Source organism: Polyodon spathula, chromosome 13 (assembly GCF_017654505.1).
Source record: "Polyodon spathula isolate WHYD16114869_AA chromosome 13, ASM1765450v1, whole genome shotgun sequence".
NCBI classification, from domain to species: Eukaryota; Metazoa; Chordata; class Actinopteri; order Acipenseriformes; family Polyodontidae; genus Polyodon; species Polyodon spathula.
In genome coordinates this window covers 7,060,002-7,085,538 of record NC_054546.1, presented here as the reverse complement: position 1 = coordinate 7,085,538, position 25,537 = coordinate 7,060,002, and the positions used below count along the sequence as shown (strand labels likewise).

Here is a 25,537-nt window from a genome sequence, read left to right as displayed (position 1 = left end):
ACACACACCCGTTGAGGCAGAGGACCGTGTTTTCAAACCGTTTCCTCTATTCTTTAATTTACTCCTTTTTTTTAAATGAGAAAAAAAAAAAAAAAAACATGTTAGTTTTTGAAAATGAAATACAAAACGGCTGAAGTAAACCCTTTGAAAATATATATCAGCCTGTTTCGTTGCAGATTCACACACTTATAGTAAACTGCACGTTAAACTGTAATTAATAGCTGGTGTTTGGTCGCTTCCCTCTCTTACCCGCATGTCATATTTTGCCTTTTGGGGCGGGGCGACCAGTATATAAAGACACAACAACATAAACATGCAATATTTTTTTTGTTAATAACTCGTATGTTAACAGCTTTGTTTTGTTCACTGGAGAAGCCTAGAACGTGTTGCATCTTGTGCGTTCGCGGGGGGTGGGGGGGGTCGTGGTTGCTAGGCAACTGTCTTACGTCATTAATTTCCGCGCAGCTTCTGTGATGAGTATCCTTTGCGCCGCCATCCCTGTGCTTCTTCCTTCTTTCCACACGCCGAGCTCAAGATGGCGGACCAGGCTGCTGTGCCGAGTGATCTTTTTCAACACGTGTACTCCTTTCTGGTGGAAAACAAGTTCACCAAGGCCGCACAGGAGTTTATTAGAAAGGCTAAAGTGGTGAGTCGATAGTTTCTACTTCGGAGACGGGAGAGTTTGTAGGAGTCTGATGGTAGGGACGAGATATGCCGGGTAAAGCGGGACCATCGTCAGTGTTGTTACAAGATCAGACACGTGTGAAACCTTGAACATTAAAGGGTTACACAATATACGTTTTAAATTCCGAAGTAGTATATTAATAGGAACAGTTAATATCGATATGTGATCGGTGCATCAGCCAGGCGGGCATGAGTGTGCGAGTTAGGGAAATCTTGACAACTGTACCTGTATATTTTAAGAGAATTGCCATAAATTAGTACCAGTAGAATGTAAGCGCCATGTTTTGCCGAGAAACTTATTTAACTTTGTAAATACAGTAAGTAAATGCGTTATGACAGAATGACACGCCATATATATATATATATATATAAAAATATGAATAAATATTGGAACATAGTAGCTCAGAGTCAGATATTTATTTATTTGGTGAAAGTAAACCAATCAAATCCTCTCTAGTTCTACCATACAGCTAAAACACCACAGACTATACGTTGTTGTGCAGCAGTACACTGCCTCCGCGCTCGTTTACACACCTGTGAAGCCACAAGTGCAGGGAGCGGAGTCAGGCGAACAAGCCACTTGTTTTACTTCGTTTGGTAAATTTGGCGCAATAAATATAATTGACCGTCATACGGGAGAGCGTATCTGAATAATGTTCAACTCCTTTTTTTGATCTAATCTTTTTTTCTTTATTTCTATTCAATCAGAAACCTCTGGACACTAAAGCAACGAATCTCGTAGAGGTCTTCAACTTCTGGGTCAAGTAAGAGTTCAAGAATGTTCTTTCCTTTCGATGTATCCAGTACAACAGCCACACACACATATATGTAAGGCTGTAAATCTGCTTTAGATTCACTTTTACACAGAAGGTCTAACAGTATACTTTACTGTTTCAACTTCCATACATATTGTGTTGAAAAAGTAGATTTGATTTAGTGTTTCTAGTCTTTGTATTTCTCACAGGTAATTTTTAGATAAATTCTATGTTGTTGATTTTTATTTTAGTGCTAAATGAAGCAGTGCACTCGTGTCATGTGATGCACTGCCTTTCATAAATGCCCAAATATGTTTTGCTTGTATACAAGTCTGCAGTGTTGAAAGTGGGAAGCCTGGGCAGGTTTAAACAGAGTAAGGTCAAATGTTGGTAAAATAAATGAATATCTGAGTGTTTGAGAAAGCATATTATACATTAAAGGAAAGCCTTGCTCAAAATGACCTTTTACGTTTTGTTGCTTTTTGACAGGTCTCCCGAGGCTAAGAAAAGGAAAGCTGTGACCAATGGACCAGCGGCGAAGAAAGCCAAGCAGGAGGACAGCTCGAGCAGTGAGGACTCCTCCAGTGAAGATGATGAGCCAGCCAAGAAGAAACCTGCAGGTACAGCCTTTCACCAGCATGGGGTGCCAGAGGGCTGGAAAAGGCCTGGTAACATGGGCAAAGATGGGTCTGTAGTTCAGTTAACCATATTAAAAACATTTTTTTTTAAATGCCTGTAATAACTCTGTTGCAGTGAGCAAACCTGCCACTCCTGTAGCCGCTAAGCCTGCTGCTAAGTCTCTGGCCGCCAAGAAATCATCATCCAGCAGCAGTGACTCTAGCGACGATTCAGAGGATGAGGATAAAAAGCAGCAGCAGCCGCCAGTCAAGGTGAGCAGTGCTTAGGGTATCGTTACGTTTGGCCACGTTTTTTTGGCCAGTGATTGGTCAGCCTGTATGACTGAGTGCTTCATCCAGTTGCAGGATTTTTTGCTAGTGTTTAGTAAGACTCTCCTCAGCTTCTTGGCTATACACTGTGGCTAACCAAGCTCATAGTAAAACCTAGAATGGGTAAAACTGCTATGCAATAAGTCTTGATTTCCATCCCTGAATTGGATAAGGAACTTGACATGTCTTCTGGCTGCTTAACCCTTGCAATGTAGAAAGTATTAAGTTAGACAGCAGCAGTGCCTTTTAAAGTTGTGTTAACTTGCATCAAATTTCCCACAGAAGAGCACCCCTGCAGCGGCTGCTACACCCAAAACCCCCCCTGCGACCACGACAAAGCCAGCGGCGAGGAAAAAGGACTCCAGTTCAAGCAGTGAGGATTCGGACAGCTCGGAGGACGAGAAGCCAGCCACTAAAGCAGGTAAACGGCAGCTTTGATCAAGCATACCAAACGGATTATTACTGCCTTAATAATGTGCAATAACAGTACAGAAACTCACCCAAGTTCTGCACCCAGCCCTGGGTTTCATATATAGTTCGGTAAAGTGATGCTTCTCTTTCTCAGCCGTCTCTAAGCCAGCTACGAAAGCAGCTACCCCCATGGCTGTCAACGGCAAGGCTAAAGATGACAGCAGCAGTGACGACTCCAGCGACTCTGAGGATGAGACGCCTGTTAAAGTGAGTGATTCCTTCAACTGGAGGAACATCGGATTGAGTTGAAGCCAATTAGTACAAAGCTACCTTGCAATTTTACCATTCCACAGTTCACACATTGTTAATTTGCAGTTAACCCATACAGATTCCAGTACAAAGTTTGTTAATGGTGTTTTTTTGTTTCTCCTCACAGAAGACCGCTACCCCAGCTAAGCCCCCTGTCGCTGTGAAGACCCCAGTGAAACCTGCTGCTGCAAAAAGTACCCCTGCCAAAGGGGGCGCCGCAGAGTCCAGCAGTGAGGACTCCTCTGACGAGGAGGAGAGCGCCCCCAGCAAGAAACCCAAATCTGGTAAGAGGGGGTTAGAGTGGTAGGCACATGGCTTACAGCCACTGACAAGTACAGTTTGTGCACCACGCTCTTGGGTCAGTTTTGATGAATTTTAAGATATTGCGAGTCATCTTCCATAGTTTTTAGCAGTCCTAAATGTTATTTTATAATTAGTTGAATATATGAAAATGTAAGCTTTCAGTGCAGCACATGTCAGAGCTTTCAGTGCAAAAATTTAGGGTTGTTTTTAAAAAAAAAAAAAAAAAAAAAAAAAAAAAAAAAAAACTACCCTAGGTTTTAGAAGTGCCTTCTGTTAAATTTCAATTTATAATAAGAACAAAAGAAAATCTACGAATGAGGAGCCAGTTAGGCCCTTCAGTGCTCGTCTGGGTAAGTGATCTGGAGAAAGGATTTCGAATGGTTTTAAGTGAATAACTCCTGCCTTGTAGCTGCATGAACAACTTGTAAACCTACAGGCGCAGATAAGACTTGTTCTTGCTTGGTTAAGTGCAAACCCTGGCTTGATTTAAGATGGAGCAGGTATTGGCAGGGCAGCTGCGCCTCTTAATAAGGATTATTTTCTTGCAGGACGCTACAGTGCCGTCCCCCCTCCCACACAGCAGAAGCAGCCCTCCACCCCTGCAACAGCAGCCAAGAAGCCTGCGAGTAAGGAGGAGAGCAGCGATTCTTCAGACAGCAGTGATGAGGAGACGGCAACGAAGAAGTCAGTTGGTGAGCTGCACTGCTTCAATTTAGTTTCTCGAGTCTGCTCCTGCCACATGGCTTTGCAGCAGTACATGCTGTGGTACTTGCCTGTAGACTAAATTCATTTTGTTTTATTTTTCAGCTAAAACTACACCTACCAAACCAGCAGCTGCAACACCCAAAGCTGCAGCAAAGAAAAAGGAGTCAAGTTCAGACAGTTCAGGTAACTCACGTGCTGCTCTACGTTTATTTATAGCTGGCCTTCAAAAGATGTATTTGTGTAACTTCTAGTCAACGCTACCTCAGTGTTTTACTGTTGCAATCCGTGGATACGGTCATTTGTAACGCCCATCAATTGTATACTTCAAAAACAAAAGATTACTTTTACCCAAGACTACTGTGCCAGTATTTGTGAAGGCGTGTGCGATATACTCATTACATTGAGTCCCTTATACGGTATAATGTATAGGGCATTTGCAATTTGCTGAGAATGAAAAAGGAGCACAAACAATTTGTCATTCGTACATTTAAAAAGGAGGAATTGGTTGGTTATGTTTAGGTCCTGGAAAACGCTGGGCTTTATATATAAAAAGGCCTGCGAAGGCCGCGTCCGCTAAAGCAGCTGCAGCCAAGAAAGAAGCCTCCTCCGACAGCTTAGGTAACACACTTGAGACTCCTAGGCAACGATCAAGCCAGGCACAGGGCTTGGATGGTTTCGGAGTCTTCTATATTGGCATACATTTTGAAAAATATGTTACATACATTAAATCGGTTGAATTTGGTTTAACATGAAGATAAATTCAGCATTGCAAATGGATGTACATGAAAGTGTGGTACAAATGTGTACCCCTGGACTGGAAACAGGGTAGTACATTAACAAATTGCCTAGAGAACTGGGCATGAGATTGTGAGAACTTGAGTTAAAGAATATAGGTGTGGTGAATTTATTTGACTTGCACCGTTGAAGGCTTATTCTTTGCAAACTTTGTTTTGATACAAGAATTAATTCGGCTCACAATCCATGTAGATTGGACCACAACTGAAACAATCGGGGTCTGTTATGTGTATGCACTTTGCAGAGGCTATATGAATGTTGCAAGCATAGTACAGCATAAACCCAACTTCCTTTGCAATTTACCTCTTCTCTCAGACAGCTCTGAGGACGAGGCACCAGCAAAACCAGCCACCAAACCTGCTTCCAAACCAGCTACACCGGCAGCCAAACCCAAATCTCCTGCCCCTGCCAAGAAAGCGGCCAGCAGCTCTGATTCAGACAGCAGTTCCAGCGACTCGGAAGAAGAAGCAAAGAAGAAACTGGCAAAACCAGCTGCAGCTAAAACACCGGCGTCTAAACCTGCCACGCCGGCCACCGGCAAAAAGACAGCGGCCGCGGAGAGCAGTTCGGAGTCGCACAGCTCTTCGGACGAAGAGGAGAAAAAGAGCATCACCAAGCCTGCAGCCAAGACCGCTGCAGGCAAGAGCTCCAAAGTTGCCAAAGGAAAGTCTCCCGCAGCTGCAGCCAAAAAGGCTAAAGAGTCGAGCAGCAGCAGCTCGTCGGACAGTGAGGAGGAAGCACCAAAACAGAAACCGGTGGCGGCTGCAAAGCCCGCCGCCACGAAAAAGCAAGAAAGCAGCAGCTCTGAGTCCGACAGCTCCGAGTCAGAGAGCGAGAAGAAGCAGCAGCTCAGCGGGAAGCCCACAGCCCCAAAGACCCCTGCTGCAGTGAAGTCGGCCACGCCCAAACAAACACCTGCTTCTGCAAAGAAGCCAGCAGCAGAGTCCAGCAGCAGCGAGAGCAGCTCTGATTCCGAGGATGAGAAGACTCCACAGAAGAAAGGCAAGTCTGCGGCTCTGGCAGTGACACCCACCGTGACAAAGAAATCCCCAGCAACTTCGGCAAAGAAGCAGGAGAGCAGCTCCTCTGAGGACAGCTCGTCGGAGGAGGAGGAGGAAGTAAAGGCGAAGCCAGCGGCAGCCACTACAAACGGTAGTTATTCTAGTGAAAGTTTATGTACTGTACATCCCATTTTGAGTTTTGCATATTGTAACCCCCCTTTTTTTAGTGTGTCTTATTTTCTTGAATTTCACAAAGTCACAAACTTGTGAAATTAATGGACGCCAAAACGGTATTATAGTAATAGTACTTTACTGCCATGCAATATGTAAAAACAAAGTTATTTGGGGGCGCTCGAGTGGCGCGCCCAGTAAAGGAAATCAGTCAAAGGAGCCTTCTCTAGTCAGATCTCCCTCATGCCAACCGCGATAGACCCCTTTAGGACAATTAGATCAAACAGTGCAAAATTACATATGAAAACTGTGTGTGGCAGGCAGCATTGTCGAGAGGTCCCTTGCCATTGCAGCGGTGCGCAGAATTGTCTGTTGTCATCAGCCCTCAGTGTTGCCTGAAAACAGGGGCATTTGGGTTTATCAAGGGCAGGATCCCTGATATCCAGAAAGGGGCTTGTGTGGCAGAAGGCAGCTGAGGCAGCTACAAAAGTTCCAGGTTTAAAATGTGATTACTAGAACAGAATACAAAGCTGATGACATGATTGTAAACTTTGACAAACAAGAGTGAAATTTGTTCCTGTAAGCCAGTGGACCTTGGCTCCTAAGGGAGATCAAATTCAAGGTCTTTATGATAAATACAAGATGGTTGTCTTGACATCCACACTCGGTGCCACCGCAGAGTTCAGGACAGGACCCACTGTCATGCGGGTCGGCTACGTGATTTCACACTGCTTTTGATGAAGCAGGGTTGACCTGGGTGACAGACACAATGCGTCTATCAAGTAAAATTGCAAAACAAAAAAAAAGAAACATCATAGTCGCTAAGGTATAGAAGATTGTGGTTAAGAATGTACTTGTTGGGATGTTTTAAAAGAAATGTGATGTTTTAAGAAACATTTCAAGGCAAACTCCCTGACAGACAATGTAATTTTTTTTCCTTTTGAGTTTAGTTTGTCAATTACCATATTTACATTTTTATTATTTTAAATGCTATTTAATAAATTAAATAGCTAGATTTGAACAAAAGCAATATGCTATTTACTGGACATGCACAATCCATCAATTTTTGTGAAGCTATTGGTTGTATTCTACTTGTGTGTTTTGGGCGACTGGGAGGGGGCAAGTAAGCTGTCTGTTCCTTGGACAAGTTTTTTTCAGAAATCGCACACCCCTGGCAGTTCTCAAGTGTGTAAGAGCAGACTGGCGCATGTAGTTTACATACACGTTTTACAAATGAGTAAATCGGGCAGCTTATACATTGTAATATTTTGATGCGTTTCATTTTGAACAGGCACAGCAGAGAAAAGGAAAAGAGATGCTGACTCTTCGTCAGAGAATGAGGAAGAGGAGAACAAGGCTCAGACCCCCAAAAACAAGAAACTGGATGTACAGCTGCCACACTCCTTCCCCAAGACCAAACACAAGGTACAGACGTCTGCATTCGGATTAATCACACGTTTGGGCTGATCTGTTACTACCAGCACCCAAAACACACTATACCTCCAAGGATATTTCCAACATTTAAACAAGCAGTCACGAGTTAAAAAAAAAAAAAAAACTACTTGCACTGTCTGTAACAAATATAAGTAATTATGGCAAAGAGAATTTGTGGTTTGATTAAGTGTAATTGGATCCTTTTTTTTTTTTTTAAGATTCATTTTTCAAGCATCAGAGAACACGCTACGGGGATGTAAAAAGACTCCTGTTGCAAAGCAGTTTCACCCATTCCAGGTTTTACTACGAGCTTGATTAGCCACAGTGTATTGACTGGAAGTGAAACCAGGCAGGGGTCAAACTGCTATGCAATGGGAGCTTTATTTCCATCCCTGGCAAAGCTGTAACTTCTCATGGCTTGTTTGGTGTCTCCTGGGTAGAGTAGTATTGCACATCTTTCTAAACCTTAACCTGCATGTCCTGGGACACACCAGCAGCACAAAGTGGATTGTAGTACAGCGTGGCTGATTTGATTACAATGCAATGCATTTCAGGTGATTATAAATATATTTCTACTTTTTTCTGTGTGTTTTTAAAGACTGCCAATGCTCCTTTCCGTAGAATAAAAGAGGAGGAGATTGAAGTGGATCCTCGATTTGCAAACAACAATTTCAATGCAAAGGTAAGGTGACGTGAACTCTGCCTGGGGCAGGGGGAGTTCTTGGTGACATGGGTTCGTTTCTATGGTCTGAATGTCTTGTATTTTAGAAGAGGGACGTAGGTTTTGTGGTTTAACTTCCACTGCAGTTATGGTTCAACAGATGGTAGTTTTTAACACTTAAACCACTTATTCTCCCCCTTCTAACTAAGTCAAGTGCTGTAATGTCTTTTAAACAGTTTTGTTCAGGAACTGATTTTTAAGCTGATTGCTGTTGTAAATAGTTTAAAGCAAGACTTACTAAATGAGCGTTTTTAAATGAATCCTTTTAAGTTAATGTATCTACATGACTGTGCAACAGCTTGCAGTTTTAATTGTTAATTTCTCACCTTGTAATGTGTATGGTTTGACTGGTTACACAGCTGCTGAATAACACCAATTAGGTTCTCTGAAACCGGGCCTGTGTTACAATGTCATGATTTATATATAGTTAGTTAGGGCTGCACAATTTGATTATTTGGATTGATTATTCAGATCCAAAGTAATCCAAGCAGCTGTTTCACTTGGAATTAAATTAGCCTGTTGAGAGCTTGCTCCAAATTGCTTTGTGCACCACTAGTTTGGTCTGCCTTGTTTTGCAATTTCAGTTTTATAGCAAAAGTAAAAAAAAAAAAAAAAAAAAAAATTGTAAAATTGAATTCCTCTTGCACCTCGTTTGTAGCTTGGCGCGCAGGGTGACTGGGGGGAGAAAGCCAATGATATCCTGAAATTCACCAAGGGGAAGTCATTCCGTCATGAGAAAACCAAAAAGAAACGTGGCAGCTACCGGGGCGGGGCCATCTCCACTTCGGTCAACTCCATCAAATTCGACAGCGACTGAGACAGCTGCTGCCACAGGCGGAGCTGGGATGCCCGACACCTGTTCCACACGTTTCTTCAAGAGTTTTTTGATCGTTATGAATTAATTTCCCTGTCTGAATTTAGTTGTTAAATAACTGTGAAAGACTTGTGTGCTTCAATATGCTCCCATGTTGTCTGAAACACACCTAAAAGTAATTGTTTTCTTTTAAAGAAAAAAGTAAAGTATGGTGGGAGGAGTGACCCTATCTCTTCTTGACTCCATTGTTTTTCTAATAATTTAGTTTTATGCGATGCAAAATGGTTTTGCTAAGAAACAAAATGTTTTAATACTGTTGGCAGGCTTGGCCGTTTAATTAATACCCCTGGTTTTATGTGTATTGCGCAGCTCGGTTAAAATGTCTATCCTGTTAATTATTTCTCCCCATATTCAATCTAATTACCTCTGTAGAGATTTTTTTTTTTTTTTTGCCGTTGTTTAAAATATTACACTTAATATTGTTAGGCGTGTTTTTATTTTGTTTTCCTTTGGACCTGTACCAGAAGTTTGAATTGTATAGAGTTAAAAAACTTTAAAATGAATAATAAATACAGCTTGTATAAGAATGTGGTAATTGTTATTAAGCAATTGAGTGTGCAATCATGTGATTCTAGGAACTCAAAGCCCCCACTCCACCGTGGCTCTTACCTGATGTATTTCAAGCAGAACTCAAATGCATTTTCTTGTCCTTGTCAATTTGTTGAAATGCATTCTTTTTTGTAGAACTGCACGTACTGTTTATGAAAACTGCCTCTTGCTTTTTCTACAAACGTTTAAATCGAGGTAAAGGGGGGGGGGGGGGGGTCTACTGTATGTACCAGACACTCTATTTAAACACCTTTTCATTTTTGGAAGACCTTGTTACTGTAATTAAAAGAAACAACCTGAGTCATCTCTGCTGTTGTCATGTTTTTATGGGGATGGGGGAGGGTAGTAACCCTTTAATGCAGGGAAGTTAGAGAATGGGATAATTTTTTTTTAGGGACACCAAAAATGTAACCAAATGTCTGTCAATGTAACATGCAAAGTAAAACCAGTTTTAATCAACAACTGTTTTTGATTGAAATATGCCATGAGCAATAAAGCAGACATTGAAGAGTGCAACAAACGTTGAGTTTTCCCATCTGATACTCAGTTAGGGATGGGTCGTACCCTAAACCTTAGATTTGACTAAATATTTCACAATGTAAAAGATACTTTAAACACACTTTTTAAAAATCTGTTGTTACTTCTCTGAACTCCATTTGAAGACTGTTCCATGTGGCAGAGCTGTAAATGTTTAGACACTTCTGTTGTATAACATTGGACAAACTTTAATTTGTACCCCTATAGCAGAGAATGTCTTTTGGATCCTGACCATGTGGAATTTACAATGGGCAGTGGGGATGGAGGCAGAGTGATGTTTTGGAGGTTTTCCAATTTGGACACCACCTGACCTGCAACATGAATGTGTTTGAGGAGAGGGGTGGGGGAGGTATTGTAGTATGATCAGGTTCCACTAGGTGTCCTGCTTCAGTCAGATAAGTCCACTGCCAAGGATGGCAATTGCTGTGAAACACTTATTTTTGAGTGTAATCCTGTCAAAAGGGAAACAGCATAACCTGTTAGTACAAACACAAAGCTTTCTGGAAACACTTCTAGTTCAAAACTAACCACTTGTCTACCCCAAAGGACCGCCTTTAATTCTGTGAACAGCACGTCTTGAGAAACGGATTGCTCTGCTGAAGGATTACATGCTGTAATGTGTCATTGTCCACTAGGTGGCGCTGGTGCCGTCTAGCACTGCAGAACTGATTGTTCTTTCTAGGAAAGCAAAATGTTCAATAAATCTTTTGCCTATCAACATTCATGTGTCTCTTTTTATGTAACATACAAGTTGGGCAATAAATCAGTAAATATGTATCTGCAAACCAGCAGGTGGAGGCTTTGTTCTCACTGCTGGGAGCTTGATGAGAACAGAAAGACGATATTAACTTGGGAATATAGGCACAGTATTAATTATCCCATGTGCATGCATTTCTTTGACCAATACCAGTTGTAAAGTATAGCTCAATTTCCCTCCTCTACCACAGTGTATCTTGCTGTATGTTACTAAACTTGCACCTGAGAAAAGCAACACTGGGCAGTGGAAGTGTATGCTGGAGGCTGATTGGAAGGGGCTCATGCAGGTCTGTACACTGGGTAAGGGGTGAGGGGCTGTGCTGGATTCTGCAGTCTTGTTACACTATAATCCCTGTCAGCAGTTTCTCTGAATGAAACAGAGGGGCTGGGGCCCATGCAGCAACATCAGTACTTCAGGCTGGTTGCTAAAGAATAACATTGCATTTATTACCACCCCCAGCAATCTGACAGGGTGGTCAATACTGAGCCTGCGTGTCTTAAAAAAGGGCCGCTGACTCCAGGCTAATGCTATTGTTCCCAGGTCAACCTCAATCAAATGTAATCAATTTATTGTTTATATTGTGACTTTTATAGGAAAGCCATCTCAAACCGCGTCACAATCAAAAAAGTAAAAAGGCCTGTAAAACAAGACCAAACAATATACAAGAATAAATGTAAAATGAAAACATAAAATTATCCACACTCCAAAGGCTTGAGAAAACACAGGCCTTCAGCTTTGCCAGGAAATCAGCCTTTCTGATGTTCCCTGGCAAAGCATTCCAGAAAGCCAGAGCATTGTGGGAAAAACTGTGACGTCCTTCATCACAACTGGCAGCCAGGATTACACGGACGGAGCACTTCTGACAGATATGCAGATCCGACCCAAGACCCCAAAGTGCTTTAGTGGTCAACAACAGAATTAAAGTGATATGGAATCTAATAGGGAACCAATGCTGAATAAGGCAGCCTGGCTCTGACTGGGCAGAGTTTAGCCCCAGTTGATATCTGTGTTGTTTTTTTTTGTTGGTTTTATTTTTTACCACTTGAAAAAATGCTAAACAGTTTAAAAAGAATAAAAAAGTGGTAATAAAAACCACATTCTGAAATCTCACCTGAAAGCATGTACACTAAAACCACATTCTGAAATCTCACCTGAAAGCATGTACACTAAAACCACATTTTGAAATCTCACCTGAAAGCATGTACACTAAAACCACATTCTGAAATCTCACCTGAAAGCATGTATACTAAAATCACATGAATTACACAGGTAAAAGGAAGGCTGTTTAAAATGTTCATTTCTCTATCTGGTTTATATTTCCTGACATTCTTACAGCGGAGACCTGTCTGTTTACCAAATCAATAATGTCTACAGGGGGATATCTTCTCTTTAATATATAATGCATAATTAGTTCATTATTTATGCATTGCTTTTTTTCTTTTTGGTGAATATCTGACATACTTCATGCTAATGACTGGTGTCACAGACCCCACTTAGCACTGACCTTGCCATTTAAAAAAGGTAGAGAAAGAATACAAACACCGGAAAATAAGTTCTAACTGGAAAGAGACTGCCCAGCAAAGGCGGCATGGGCATTTAGGCATTAATAGCTGTGGACTAACATGAATGAGCAGATGGAGCAATCGTGTTGTATCTTCAGAGATTTTGAAATTTGAAGAAAATGTACTAAAAAACAAAAAGGTCAATGACAACAGAGAAAATGTAGGAAAATTAATTTAACACACCTTAAAATAAATAAAAATATAAAATAAAAAGACTCGGCAACGATTACTATTGTGCAAAAGCACAAATGGCATCAGATTTTATATATACAGTATATATATTAACCACAAAGTTCAATAATTCCAAATGCCACGTGTGTAGTAACCTTCTTACAATCGCAGGTCAATGATTTAAAGTTTAAAGGTACTCGCTCACCTGCAGCATACACATTTTTTGGCCAAGAATTGCTGTCATTGTATGCAAATTCTAGGTGGTAATATTTTTCAGTGGGGCTTGCTTTCCCTAAAGCCAGAGAGAGATCAAGGTTGACGCACACATAACAACAACAAAAAAAAAAAAACAACTCAGCAATCATGTGTGCCAAAGCCTTATTTTAAAATGACATTCGCTTTAGCAGAGTACATTAAAATACACAAAAGCAAAACAACTGCTCAATTATAAGCAAGCTTCAGCAAAAAACTTTTTTTTTTTTTTTTTAATATTATATATATAATTAATGCACAAGGCTGGGATGTAGTTAAAAAACAGCAAGAGGTCTGTGGATTGAAAGGCAGTATCAATACTTTTTTGTTTGCGTTATTACAATATCCAGGAATTTTCTAAAAAAAGAAAAGCTTTTTCCCTGCTCCTGTATTTTTAGCTACACCCTTGAAACCCTTTTCTAGCTTTTACCTTTTTCTTTTCTCCCAGGAGAACGGAAATTAAGATGCATTGTATGGCTTTATTATTTAACAAGAATTCAAATGACCGAAAAAAAAAAAAAAACGTTTAATATAAAAACCCTCCCCATCTTGCTGAATGGGACCTCCCATAACCCCCCCCCCCCCCCACCCCAAGTCCTTTGGTTTGGTTCCTCCTCTCTCCTGTCCTCTCTACTGCTGCTTGGGCATGGTGAAGTCCCAGGCAGTCTCCTGCGCGCACTTGAACATGGCTCTCACGAGCCGCGTGAAGCCCATGTCTTTGGGTTTTTCCAGACCGCGCATCAGCCGCTGCTTCATGATGGAGATGAACTCCTTGTTGCTCAGCTCTCCGTTGCCTTGAGAGGCACAGAAAAAAAAGACAGACATGATGACAGCAGCCACGCAACAGCACCAGGTCCCCTGTATTGCAGAGCAGTTTCACCCATTGCAGGTTTTACTACGAGCTTGGTCAGCCACAGTGTACAGATAGCAAGCTTAGGTGTGTTCTATTAACCTTAACGTAAAACCAGGAATGTACCAAACTGATATGCAATAGGAGTCTTATTTCCATTCCTGGAAAGTATCGTGTAACTGTAAATACACTCTGCCTTGTTCCAGCTCCTTGAGCAGTGATTATTTCCACCTCTAAGCCTCCCATGAATGAAAGCTTTACATACATTCGGGCCACGCTGTCTGTTCCACAAAGGCAGAAAGTGACACACAATGATGGGATTACAGCCCTCTTTACTGGACTGGAGTGGCCTTTTCAACAGCAATCGCTGCTGATTTAGCCTTTTCAATCCCTGGGCCATGACAGGCAGCCCAGGATTACTGTAAGACCAGCTATTCATTTAATTTATATTTTGCACAAAAAAAAAAATAATAATAATTTTGTGCTGTGTTAATTCACGTTTTTTAAATTTTTGTGTTATTATTCTGACTTGGAGAGACCTATTTGGACAGATAACGGCGTATTAAATACAATGGTTATATGTATTATTAATAGTACAATTAGTTTACTTACCATCACAGTCAAACAGTGCAAAGACAACGTCACAGACATGGTCAGACAACTCCACCTTCGCCACAGTTCTGGCGACCTGCTTCATCGTCGCTGAGAGAAAGAGAGAGAAAGAGAGAGGAGATGGTGCATCAAAATCAATGCAGCTGGAGCCTCAGCTACACACTCAAGGTCTTCACCCAGGGACACCAGTAAAGATATCATCAATTGGGGTACATTGTTTATCACATCTCTTATGAACAGCTCTGAATGCACAAATATTTTAGATTGTATTTTGCTGGATGAGGAAAACAACGTAAATAACGTTGCAGAAAGTGAATGCATTATCTGCCTGTAACAAATCGATTGTGGCCCTTGCTGCAAAATGGAGTGTCTCTCAACAAGGAACACCCAGGGCATACTCTATACATTAGGGTAAGAAATATGAAACAGAGGCAGCAGACAGTGCTCAGCCAAATGGGTTTCTCTCAATTGATTTTTAAAGCAGGGAAAAACACACTAGATGAATCCAGAATGATTACTGATCTGTGCTGGTTAGTGGCATCTTTATGAAAAGTGTCCGTTTTGTTTAATCAAACAGGGAGCTCTGCTGGCACAATTTAGCTCCTTTGCAATTTGGTGCTAAACTCATGGAAACGTTCCGGCTTCACCATCACTGTCTATTCAAGGCTTTTAAAATGATAACCTGACAGTGCCATTACTTTGCTTGCGCCACATAGCTTTCTAAGGCTTGTCTCTTAAAGATGTAGTACGAGATCTGCACATGTAACACTGCATGCTCAGTTTGAAGGCCAATCAAAGAAACTGCAGTTTTACTACTCCACCACCAGTGGCACTATGTGCAATGCAAAGATTCCAACTGAAGATAATGTGTTAATGTCAATATAAAACCATTTTAACAAGGACTGAATACAATGGCTGCATTATTATTTTTATTTTTTCTTGTTGTTTTTTCAGATTCTAGCAAAGAAGCACAACAGAAATGCATTTTGTATTGCACTTTAAATTCATCACTTCAGCAGACTCAGGCTACTTAAAGAATGTTTTGTACTCATGTTACTGTTCAAGACTGTTTAGTTTCAAATTTCATTGAATCCACTTTGTGTGAAGTAGTATCTCCTAGTATGGTTGTCTGTTTGCAGAGTGGCGAGGGGATGGAGTGGGTTACCTAGTCACATTGTTGATACTAAATTATTGGGATCCTTTAAGACCCAAAGGTTTGAGATCACCCTAGATACTAAGAACGGGACAAACACTGATTGGCCGACAGGCCGCCTCTTATTTGTAAAGTTTCTTACGTGCTATAATATGTTCCTAAATAGCGTCAGTATCTAATTTAATATCCTTGGAGAAATCCACATTTAAAAAAAGTCAATACTGATATAATTTCATTTTGAAGTTGATTAAAGCTACTGGTAGACTTGCAGGACAGAACAATAAATTAAAAATAATGGTAAAGGCTTATCTGCTTCAAAAAGGCTGCGGACATGAACCCAATTTTCTTTAACTGGGCAGAGAGCTCTGCCAAGTACACAGAAAGCTCATGTCATTGACCAGCTGTAATTGCATCTGGGTGTATTGAAGAAAGCCAAGATAAGCTCCTGTACACGACAGATAACAGGACTTCATGTTAAACTGTACTTGGAAACACTCAAAGTTTCACACCCGTGACTCAGATCAGAGCACAGCAAAGTAAACTTCTTTATTGAGGATGATCCCATTTTAAATGACTATCTGATGGGGCTCACAATTCTACTTGGGATCCTACCACATACACCATCACCATCTCCTAGACATGAATGGGACTAATGAAAGAGAGCTGAAGGTAGCAGCAAATCGTAGGCAAATTGCCCTCTCCATAATAAGTGTGTAACATGGGCAGTTTGCCCATAGTGGAAAACTGAGCCCTTGAGAGCGATAGGCTGAGTGCATTTAACAGGAAACAGACAATAATGATGCATCAATAATGATGCTGTGCTCGGTACCTTTATCAATGGAGGCTCCAGCCATGTGGTAAAAACTCAGAGCTGTGTCCACATCGTTCACATTCTTCAAGAAGGTAAAGAAATTCTCCACCTCATCAAATGTTATTCCCTGCAAAGAAAAAAAATACTTACATATATTGAAAAGGATATGTGAAAACAATCCAGTGTGTTGTCTAGACATGCTCACTCCCATCTTAGGCTAAGAGGGATCTGTCCTCAAGTTCAAAGTGCATTGGTATCCTTTTGCATGTTAACTGTATCTTAGCAATAATGGCTCCTGTACCACAGAATAGCTCAATGGTAAAAGCACATGGGTCTAGGAAGGGCTTGTGGGTTAAAACACTCAATCCATTATTAAATACAGATTGGGGGTGGTGGCAAGGCGGGGTGCTATTCTGAGCAGTGTCGGGGTTCCACGGCACCAACACCTTCACAACTGCTACTAACTGGTCAGCGCTCCTAGGGGTATTTAAAAGCATATTGCCACTATTCCATGGCAAAGCATCTTTTTGCTTTCAAGAGAATACCCCTACAGGGAGAGCAGTTCTATCAGTCCACTTTCTTCCCTATTCTGGAACTTGCAGTTATGACAACACAACACTGTGCCTTTTTAATCCTTTTTAATCCTGTGCTTTGAATTTGAAAAATATGCATACCCTGAAAATGCTAACCAGAACTTTTGTCTTCAAAAACAGACAAACTGAGCAACTGTTGGTCGTCCAAAGCAGACCACCATGCGCCAGCAGGAACATTTGCTAATTAATGTTTATCACCCTCATCTTGCCTGCGCTTTTAAAGAACTACCACAGGCATTCATTTGATTATTATTATTATTATTATTATTATTATTATTATTATTATTATTATTATTTGAATAATTATTGTGCATGGGTGAAAAACTGATAAAATGATAGGATTGACAAAAAACAATAAACGGTTTTATCAAAAGAAATCTCTACTGCAGCCCATACCTCAATGCACCAGCAAGGATATCTGAAATTCTTTTGCTTTTTCAATTAAGTTAATAAACCCTGAATGCTTATTTGTACATATTTTTTTTACCTTTATCTGACTGCAGCACAGTCTGAAATAGGGCATACTATTATATTCAAGATGGGGGGGGGGGGGGGGTACCAGAGAGAGGGAGAGAGAGTCCTGTCATCATCTAATGATGGATTACAAGAACTGTCACCTCAGCGTGAAATGATTTCAATAAATTGATCTGCTTTGCGCTCTCGCTGCCAGGCTTTGGAGGGAACGCTCGTCTGTAGTTTTCTATTCAAGCAGCACTTTCTTTCCAGCCTCACTTACAGTCCCCAGTGCGTGATCTGGGAGGTTTTGAAATTCATTGGCACAGATTATGTTTCTGCATACAGCCATCCAGCTGCGACAGAGGGTTTTGCACAGTGTTTATAAGCATGTAGCTGGAAGGGTTGGGTTACTGACATACATTATAGGCTATCTACATCACATACACACACACACTTTTGAAAGAATTTTAAAATTGACCTGCACTTGTGTATGTGTGTGTTCCAGCATTCTGAGTGACCAATACAGGGGTCGGAGTCATAGAGAAAAAATGATAAACAAAAGCCACGCTGCTCAACTGGTTTGCATTTAATCACCTGTCCCAATGCTAGCTGGAGGTTAGCGCTTCCTACAGTCTAGACCTTACACCCCGTCAACACTCTGTTATAGGAATGCTTATATTTTTCGGATACATACCGGCCCGTCTTTGAACTGCTTCTTGAGGTTTTTCAGCATCACTGTGAGTTTGCGGGACTGGACTCCGCTGTAGGCCAGCAGCATTCTGCCAAATTGGCGCTCTGTGATTCGACCATCTACTGGGTCATTGCGCTCAAACTGGGAGACAGAGAGAGAGAGAAACAGGTTAGTGTAAAATCCAAATCTACAAGGACAGTTTTGACTGATTTCACACACTGTGATTAGCAAGAATCAGTCTGTGAAACCACCAGTGGATAAGCATGTATTTTATTGATCTCAACACTGTGTGGTGTTCTCTACAGTCTAAGACAAGCAGCAATTATCACAAATACAAGCAGCTGTTTCTTCAATTTGAATGGTAAATTAGCCTAATCAACAACAATGACCCTCACCTGATTTATGTGCTGCGTTTAATATGAACAATCGAATAATCTGTTCGTGCAGCACCAGAAAAAATACCCGCTGTCCCTCCAACTGAGCTCTACACTGCAGGAGCAAAGTGGAAGAATGTCGTTTAAAGTCAACATTAATTTACACTCAAACAGCCAGCAGCTAGAACAGTAGCATTAGAGAAAGCCTTGATCTTGAGATGGAATGGTCCCAGATAGTACTGAGTGTCCAAAATGATTTGCCTTTAATTCATCGACAAGTTATTCTGCTGCTTTTGACGCATTAACCCTTTTAAACTTCAGAAACAGCAATAGAAGAAAAAAAAAAGGCAAGGCAGAGTCTGAGTGATTCAGGCTAATTCATAAGTGACAAGCAAATTAGAGAAACAGTGGAGAAGAATAAAGCATGATCAAAAAAATCAATGTAGAGAAATAGTCAGCAATCCAAGCACGTAGAGCTGCTCTGTTTTTGACAACCCCTCTAAACCAACCTGCTTCCTTTGAACCAGACAAGTACCCAAAGAAGAGACATTCATCTCAAAAGCGTCAGTTTCAAGTAAACAGGAGGGGGGGAGCAAGGGGGTAGATAGGGCTGAGCCATCTGACTGGCAGGCTCAGTGAGAGAGACCCTCTTCATAAGCAGAGCAGGGAATGCCCTTCTGCATTTCTGAAGTTAAAAAACTCACAGCATCAAGTGGAGAGGGAATCGAGATTGAGGGATTCTTGGAATAAATATGCTATAGAATCTAATCAAATGTAGCCCTGCAATGTGTCCATTTTATAAAGATCCTGGTGAAAGCATGGTAAAGCGTGAGTAATCACTGTGAAGCATCCTGACACCTTGATGGCAGCCTCTTGTGGTTTTCTGTCTCTCCTCTCACAACAAGTGCTTTCACAGAGAAGTAATCTGGCTTTTACTCAGGGGCCTGCGTCAACTTATAAATAGCACAACTGCATTCTTCCCATTTTGATTTCTTCTGTACCCGTCTGATTTCATACCACTGACTGCCAGGAGGTGTGAATCGTTTTCGCACACGCCGGTTTCAGAGTGATTAATCCTGCTTTCCCCCTAGAGAAAACCTAACCAGTACCACTACTTTATGAAAAGAAAACACAGTAATATATGGACCATAAAATTATTTCAGGGCATCATTTAAATTATCCACCAACGTTTAGATAATTAAAATAGAATCCAGTGAGTCAAACACTAATTTCTAATCAACTGAACATTCCGTGTAGCTATTAGTCACTCTATTTATACTAACAGATCAGCATTACCAATGCACCAAAAAGCATACTGCTGCAAACAATACTATATGAGCTACATCAAGAGAGGGGAACTTTATTTTTGTACACAATTAATATTAATTATAAATCTACAGATACTGAATCTTAGGTGAACTGTGAGTATTGTGTTTTATTAGAGATGGAAAGAAGTGCTTTTACATTTTTTCCGTTGCCCAGCAAACATGTTTTGAGCATGTTAAAACCAGACTGGTGCTCCTTAAAGCAGTGGCCAAGACGGGAGCTGACCAACCCCAGTAACACTACAATACGGACCTATAGGGACTAAAGTCTGCTACTCTGAGCTCTCAAGCTGTGCTTCCGTGCCACTTCATAAATCTGGGTTTTAACGTTGTTATATTTAACATTTTAGAATAAGCGGTTTGTTAAATGTCACAGGAGAGACAGCAGTGTCAATCAGGGATTCAAACCCAGGATCTACGGACTTTCACTTCTTTGCTCTGACTCTATCTGACTGCCCTCAAGAAATATTCACTGGAAAATAAATATTTTTTCGTAGCAGTCAGAAAATCTCAACTTGCCAATTGCAACTTGATTAAAAGGACAGTAAAAGGGTCTGTAATATTGACTGCTTTGACTCGATTGGGTCCACAAATTAGTTTTAGTAGATCCTGTTATGGTTTAGAGACCAATTCTACGTTTTATGTGTATGACAACAAAAAGGAAAAAAACAAAATGAAATCCAAGTCCATTTTCTGTGAATTTGAGAAGATAGGTTTTATTTACCATGTGATTGCCTCAGTTTTGAGATGGAAGGGAATTTGAATTTTATGCTATTCAATATTCTGCAATATCTATGTGTTTAATGCTTATCAACAAGGCATACCTGCTCCTCTTGTAAAAACAAATACAAAAATAAATAAATAAAGATAAATTGTATTTAAATAAATTGTGTTCTTGACCTACCATCTAACATAAACATAAAAAACTGTGAGATACTGAAAACAGTGAATCAGTGAAGGACCCTTACACAGGAGAATATAGTGTGTGTACAATTTACTGTCAATACTGACTAACCATGAATTAACCTAAATGAGATTATCAAAAGGCGAAATACTGATGAAGCACTGTGCAAATACATACTAAATAAATAAAACACCAATTACACCAATTCTGCCCAGTTTTTGGCGATAGGATTTTGCAGTATTATTTGGGTAAGCAGAGTACTGAATCCTCTTAATAGAGGAAGTGCGTTTAGTTATAATGTCCCCAGATTGTGTAACTCGCTGCTTTTTTCTATTAGAGAAACTGCGGTGGTCAATATTTTAGTAGTCAAGATTAATCAATTTTAACCTGACTTTGAAACATTCTGTTTCTTTCTATTTTACTTAGGACAGGACTAATTTCTGTGTTTTTAGTCGCTGAGTTATATCTATTTTTCTTATTCACTTCAAATATTTATTTTGTGAACTGTTGTTATCATTATTATTACTGTTATTCTGAAATTTCTATAATTCATTCTTTAGTTCTGGTTAAACCATCATGTGCGTGGAAAGAGCATTGAGATCGAGCGCTAAATCAATAAAACACACTGCTGGTGAAACGAACGAAAGCTGCAGTCGCCGAGTCACCTCCAGTTTCAGGACGTCGTGCTGCAGTCTGCGCTGGAACTCCAGGAAGTTCTTGATGGTCAGCTTGCCCTTGAGCTCCGCCCCGAAGAAGTAGGTGGTGAGGGCGGAGCTGAAGGCCATTTTGAGGGTGTTTCCTGTGGTGGAGCGGTCCCGGTGCCTCATGCCCATGCTGGTCTGCGAGCGAATGATGCTCTGCACCTGAGTGGAGGGGAGAGCAGGAGAGCTTTTACAGCATTCTACAAGGGCATAGGGCCAATCGCCTGGGCCGTTTTCATTCTCTCCTTACACCCCAGCTTTTCAGAGTGAGTGGATGACAGGAAGGGTTCTTATGCTTGGGTGGCTTAACTATAGTTACAATGCATGAAGGTGCGGCACCATGCTGGATCAAATGCAGACTGCACTTCCTTCAGTAACAGGATCCAGGTGCATCCAATGGAAGAAATGTCGGGCCGGTGGGGTGAAGTACAGGAATTGAATGTCTAGTGCTGAGGCAAGTAAAATGAGAATCATCTGAGTCATGGTTAAAATAAAAGTAGTGAACAAAAAGATGTGTGAGGAATGCAGGGGGTGTCACAGGTGCGCCAAAGCTTACCTGTTCAAACTCCTCCATGTCTACTTCCCCATCTCCGTTCAGATCAAACATCTTGAAGGCGATTTCAAAATTCCTTTGAGGAGCTAAAAGAGAGTCAGATCAATAGAGTGTGAAAACTACAAAACTGGGGCTACAGTTCAGATACAAAAGCTATAAAAGTCACCTGGACTTCAAGGACTTACCAAAACAAAAACAAAAAAAAGAATCCCCAAACCTTTCCTTTTTTTATGCTGACTGAATGACTAATCTTGTTTAAAAGCAAAATAAAAACTCAAATTTCACAATGTATTCTGTAGCCTTGGTTTTATTGCCATTGTAAAGAGTTTGCAAGCAGGTGAAACAATTACTACCCATCTTTCAAGGAGTTGTGATGTTACAGCAGATGTTTTATCTAGTGCACTGTGGACTCTTTTGTCATGCTTTTATCATTTTCATATACGCCATCTTCTGCGCTGTTTTTACAATACTTTTTGCACAGTGGTTTTCACAAAAATATGTGATTATGAACACCTGCTGTCAGTATTTTCAACACAGTGGAAGTTGTTGTTGATGCATTTTTTGAAGGTGCTGTCAGTGTGACCTGTCTAATTGCTTTCTATTTTATTTTATTTATTTTTATAAATCTGGCAACTAATTAAAAATGAGACACATGCTTACATTAAGTTCTGCATTCTTGATTGCCAAATAGAGAAGGTGAATTCTCTACCCAAGCTTCCAGCACTGCTGTCCTTAACCATATGTGCAATACGTTTTATACGGTTCTGTATGCAGAGACAAGGATATCCTACAAACACACCTCCTGCTGCTGTGTAATGATCCTTAGTTAATTGCAGAGAATCCCGCAGATGTTAGATAACACTTCAGTTTGAGAGTACTTTGCATTTAAATGACTCAGTCATTCAAAAATTTAAAAATGAGAACCTACCTAGAAATCCAGTATGTTTCCTAAGACAGTATTTATTGTTCGTAACGGTGCACTGCAGGGCTTGACATTTAATGAAGATCAATGCAGAAATATACACACACACATTATATATATATATATATATATATATATATATATATATATATATATATATATATACACACACACACACACACACATCAAATTTTGCATCAGTACTGAAATTTGCTTTAAACAGTACTGAAATTCTGAAATGCACATGTGTTAGTGTACAACATAGAATACAGTCCACCAGTCAAGAGAGTCTGTTTTCACTATGGTGAGTAATTGCATTTGGAAAATCTAGGGTCTGCTTGGGATGTCACAATTTTATATACACTGGGGGTGGGGGGGCTGTGTATGCTTCTTGCTGTATTTGATGAGATCCCGGCAACAACAATTTCCAGCGATTCAGGATGCTGGTTTGTTTTTTTTTCAAACTCAATTTAACACTCCATGTAAATGAATTCAATTACTTTGATTGAGTAAATTGAGAGCATTGATACTTTGATTGAGTAAATTGAGAGCACTGATGCAAGTGCGTGCATCAATTGAATGAAACCGGTTGTATGCTCAATACCAATCAATACAGACAGTGGGGCATTGGGGTCTATGTTAATGATGCAAATACAGACACCCTTTTTAACTCCACATTAATCTGGCTATTATTCAGGGATTGGAAATACAGGGGGGCCTAGGGATCCACCTAAAGAAAAAAAAAAACCCTTTTTCATTTTTGAAGGATAAAGAAGAACAGGAATGGCCTTAATGACCATGTTATGTATCTGGCAGCATGTTCCTAGCCCCCTTGCCACCTGCCCACCCTGGCTTGAGCAATCCTGTATTAGGGGCTAACCTGAACCTAAAATATATACCCTACCTGACAGCTGTGCTACTTGACAGAGCAATCAGGCATAACTTACTCTTGAAGTCCTGCCCATATCACATCTAAGTAAGGAGGGCAGTTTCATGTAACTCTCTCTCTCTTGGAGTCTGTAACCTGTTACTATGAATTTTATTCTTTCTCTTTCAGCCATGCTAAGTGATATTGTTTGGAATCAAAGAGATCCAAGTGCTTTATATATATATATATATATATATATATATATATATATATATATATATATATATATATATATATATATATATATAAGGATTTACCACATTAGGAGAGGGAGTTTAACTCAGAATTGTTGAACAAATGCACAGTTTTTGTAACAGAGATCGACTGAGTACCTATATATGTTTTTGTCTTTATTACAGGCGTACGTATAACTTCAAAACACAGGATCATATAGTCACTCTAATTCTGTTGGTTGGTCAACACTAAACAGCACAGCTCTCCTTCATTTCAGAAAGGCTGCAGTCGTGTCTGTCTAACTCTGCTACCTGCTGTTGTAACTTCTTTTTTATGGGTCCACTAAGGAGATGTGTTTCTGAGGATGTCTCCTCTGAAGCGTTTTAGTTTAAGGAACAGTGTGTGTGTGTGTGTGTGTGTGTGTGTCTGACAATGGAGGTTTTTAAAAACATGTTACATTTTAATATGGATTTCGTTTTCTTATGAAGCTTCACACTGCAGTTCCACTCACGGAATTTAATGTATTTGGGAGTTGTGTGTACAGGCTTGTCTCGGAACAAGAAACAAGAAGGAAGGGAAACAAATTCAAACAGAATTAACATCAGGCAAGCACTGCAGATGTAATTTATAGGTCCACTTTGATTTTACTTCTACTGTTCCAACTCCAGTGCAATGCATCGACTGGAACGCACCAGAAGGAAACGCTTCATTAAATGGCTGCCGGTTTTGAAACATTACAGCAGGGTTCTTACATGAATACATTATTTAAAAAAAAAAATTAAAAATGAAGGTCGTCCACTTTGATAGTAACCTGCGCAATTAGGGCAGTCATGAATCACAGCGTTCTTGTGTGTGTGTGTGTGTGTGTGTGTGTGTGTGTGTGTGTGTGTGCGTCTGCACGAGCGCTCACCAAGCATGGGGAAGTGTTACAAGCCATTAAGTCCCATTCATCACCCAGCATTGCTACTTACTGGAGAGAACGGTGGTGAGGAATATGTAATCTGCAAAGGAGATGAGCCCGCACTCGCCCAGACTGTGAAATATACTGTCCTCGTCCGCAAACTTCTCTCGCTCCTGGGAAAGCTTCTGTTATGGCACAAACAAGGAAACAAAAACAGAAAAAAATAAAAGTTAGTACAGCAGTTAGCACAGTAAAAAAAACACGATTATCACCAATGATGGTGCAAGGTAACCCCATTATCAAAACCAAGAGAAAGGTAGTATAAAAAACCTTGTCTACAAGCCCTCCCCCTTCCCCCACACATTACAAAATCTGGTATTGAAGATACATTGGACTCTCTTTTTGTCTGTGCATCAAATTTACTGTAGATAGTCTCTCGTGGTCAAGCTCTTGAAGTACCTATTGTGGTTCTGTATGACAAACACCCAAATAACCCCCTCCCAAAAGCTGCCTATATTGGTGAACAGTTTGAATATCTAGGATTTTATTATAAAAATACTTGCTGACTGCTCCACTGAAAAAAAAAGAATTCCTGGGATTTTTACATTTAAACACCGACACCCAGCAGCATTTCATAACTGTGTTTTTTCC

The 25,537-nt window shown here is 40.5% G+C and overlaps 2 protein-coding genes across 6 annotated transcripts in view; one reads left to right on the top strand and one right to left on the bottom strand.

The window, feature by feature from the left end:
• Positions 1 to 503: 503 nt before the first annotated feature.
• On the top strand, positions 504 to 9,959 carry LOC121325640 (nucleolar and coiled-body phosphoprotein 1-like). Of its 2 annotated transcripts, none has more exons than XM_041268466.1 (13): positions 504 to 646; positions 1,393 to 1,448; positions 1,929 to 2,059; positions 2,193 to 2,329; positions 2,672 to 2,807; positions 2,952 to 3,064; positions 3,234 to 3,390; positions 3,958 to 4,101; positions 4,217 to 4,297; positions 5,225 to 6,061; positions 7,373 to 7,506; positions 8,114 to 8,197; positions 8,895 to 9,959. In XM_041268466.1, the coding sequence occupies exons 1-13, from the start codon at positions 536 to 538 to the stop codon at positions 9,051 to 9,053; spliced, it is 2,280 nt and encodes a 759-aa protein (XP_041124400.1). In that variant the 5' UTR covers positions 504 to 535; the 3' UTR covers positions 9,054 to 9,959. The 2 variants fall into 2 exon arrangements, with proteins under 2 accessions (XP_041124400.1, XP_041124401.1); XM_041268467.1 differs by having other exon boundaries at positions 505 to 646; positions 2,669 to 2,807; positions 8,137 to 8,197; positions 8,895 to 8,982.
• Positions 9,960 to 13,054: 3,095 nt separating this feature from the next.
• Positions 13,055 to 25,537, bottom strand: part of LOC121325642 (calcium uptake protein 1, mitochondrial-like) — a 33,513-nt gene continuing 21,030 nt past the window's right edge. For all 4 annotated transcript variants that reach the window (XM_041268472.1, XM_041268474.1, XM_041268473.1 and 1 more), the window contains 7 exons: positions 24,957 to 25,071; positions 21,965 to 22,047; positions 21,373 to 21,570; positions 18,108 to 18,245; positions 16,383 to 16,491; positions 14,401 to 14,490; positions 13,055 to 13,732 (listed from right to left, as the gene is read on the bottom strand). In XM_041268472.1, the coding sequence (XP_041124406.1) occupies positions 13,569 to 13,732; positions 14,401 to 14,490; positions 16,383 to 16,491; positions 18,108 to 18,245; positions 21,373 to 21,570; positions 21,965 to 22,047; positions 24,957 to 25,071 (897 nt within the window). In that variant the 3' untranslated portion in view covers positions 13,055 to 13,568. The remainder of the gene's footprint in view (positions 13,733 to 14,400; positions 14,491 to 16,382; positions 16,492 to 18,107; positions 18,246 to 21,372; positions 21,571 to 21,964; positions 22,048 to 24,956; positions 25,072 to 25,537) is intronic.

Bases quoted from the DNA above. Each gene is read 5' to 3' on its own strand.
- LOC121325640 (XM_041268466.1), top strand. From the start codon at position 536: ATGGCGGACCAGGCTGCTGTGCCGAGTGATCTTTTTCAACACGTGTAC. The intron at 2,060-2,192 runs GTACAGCCTTTC...ACTCTGTTGCAG, and splicing joins AGCCAAGAAGAAACCTGCAG to TGAGCAAACCTGCCACTCCT. The intron at 3,065-3,233 runs GTGAGTGATTCC...TTCTCCTCACAG, and splicing joins AGGATGAGACGCCTGTTAAA to AAGACCGCTACCCCAGCTAA.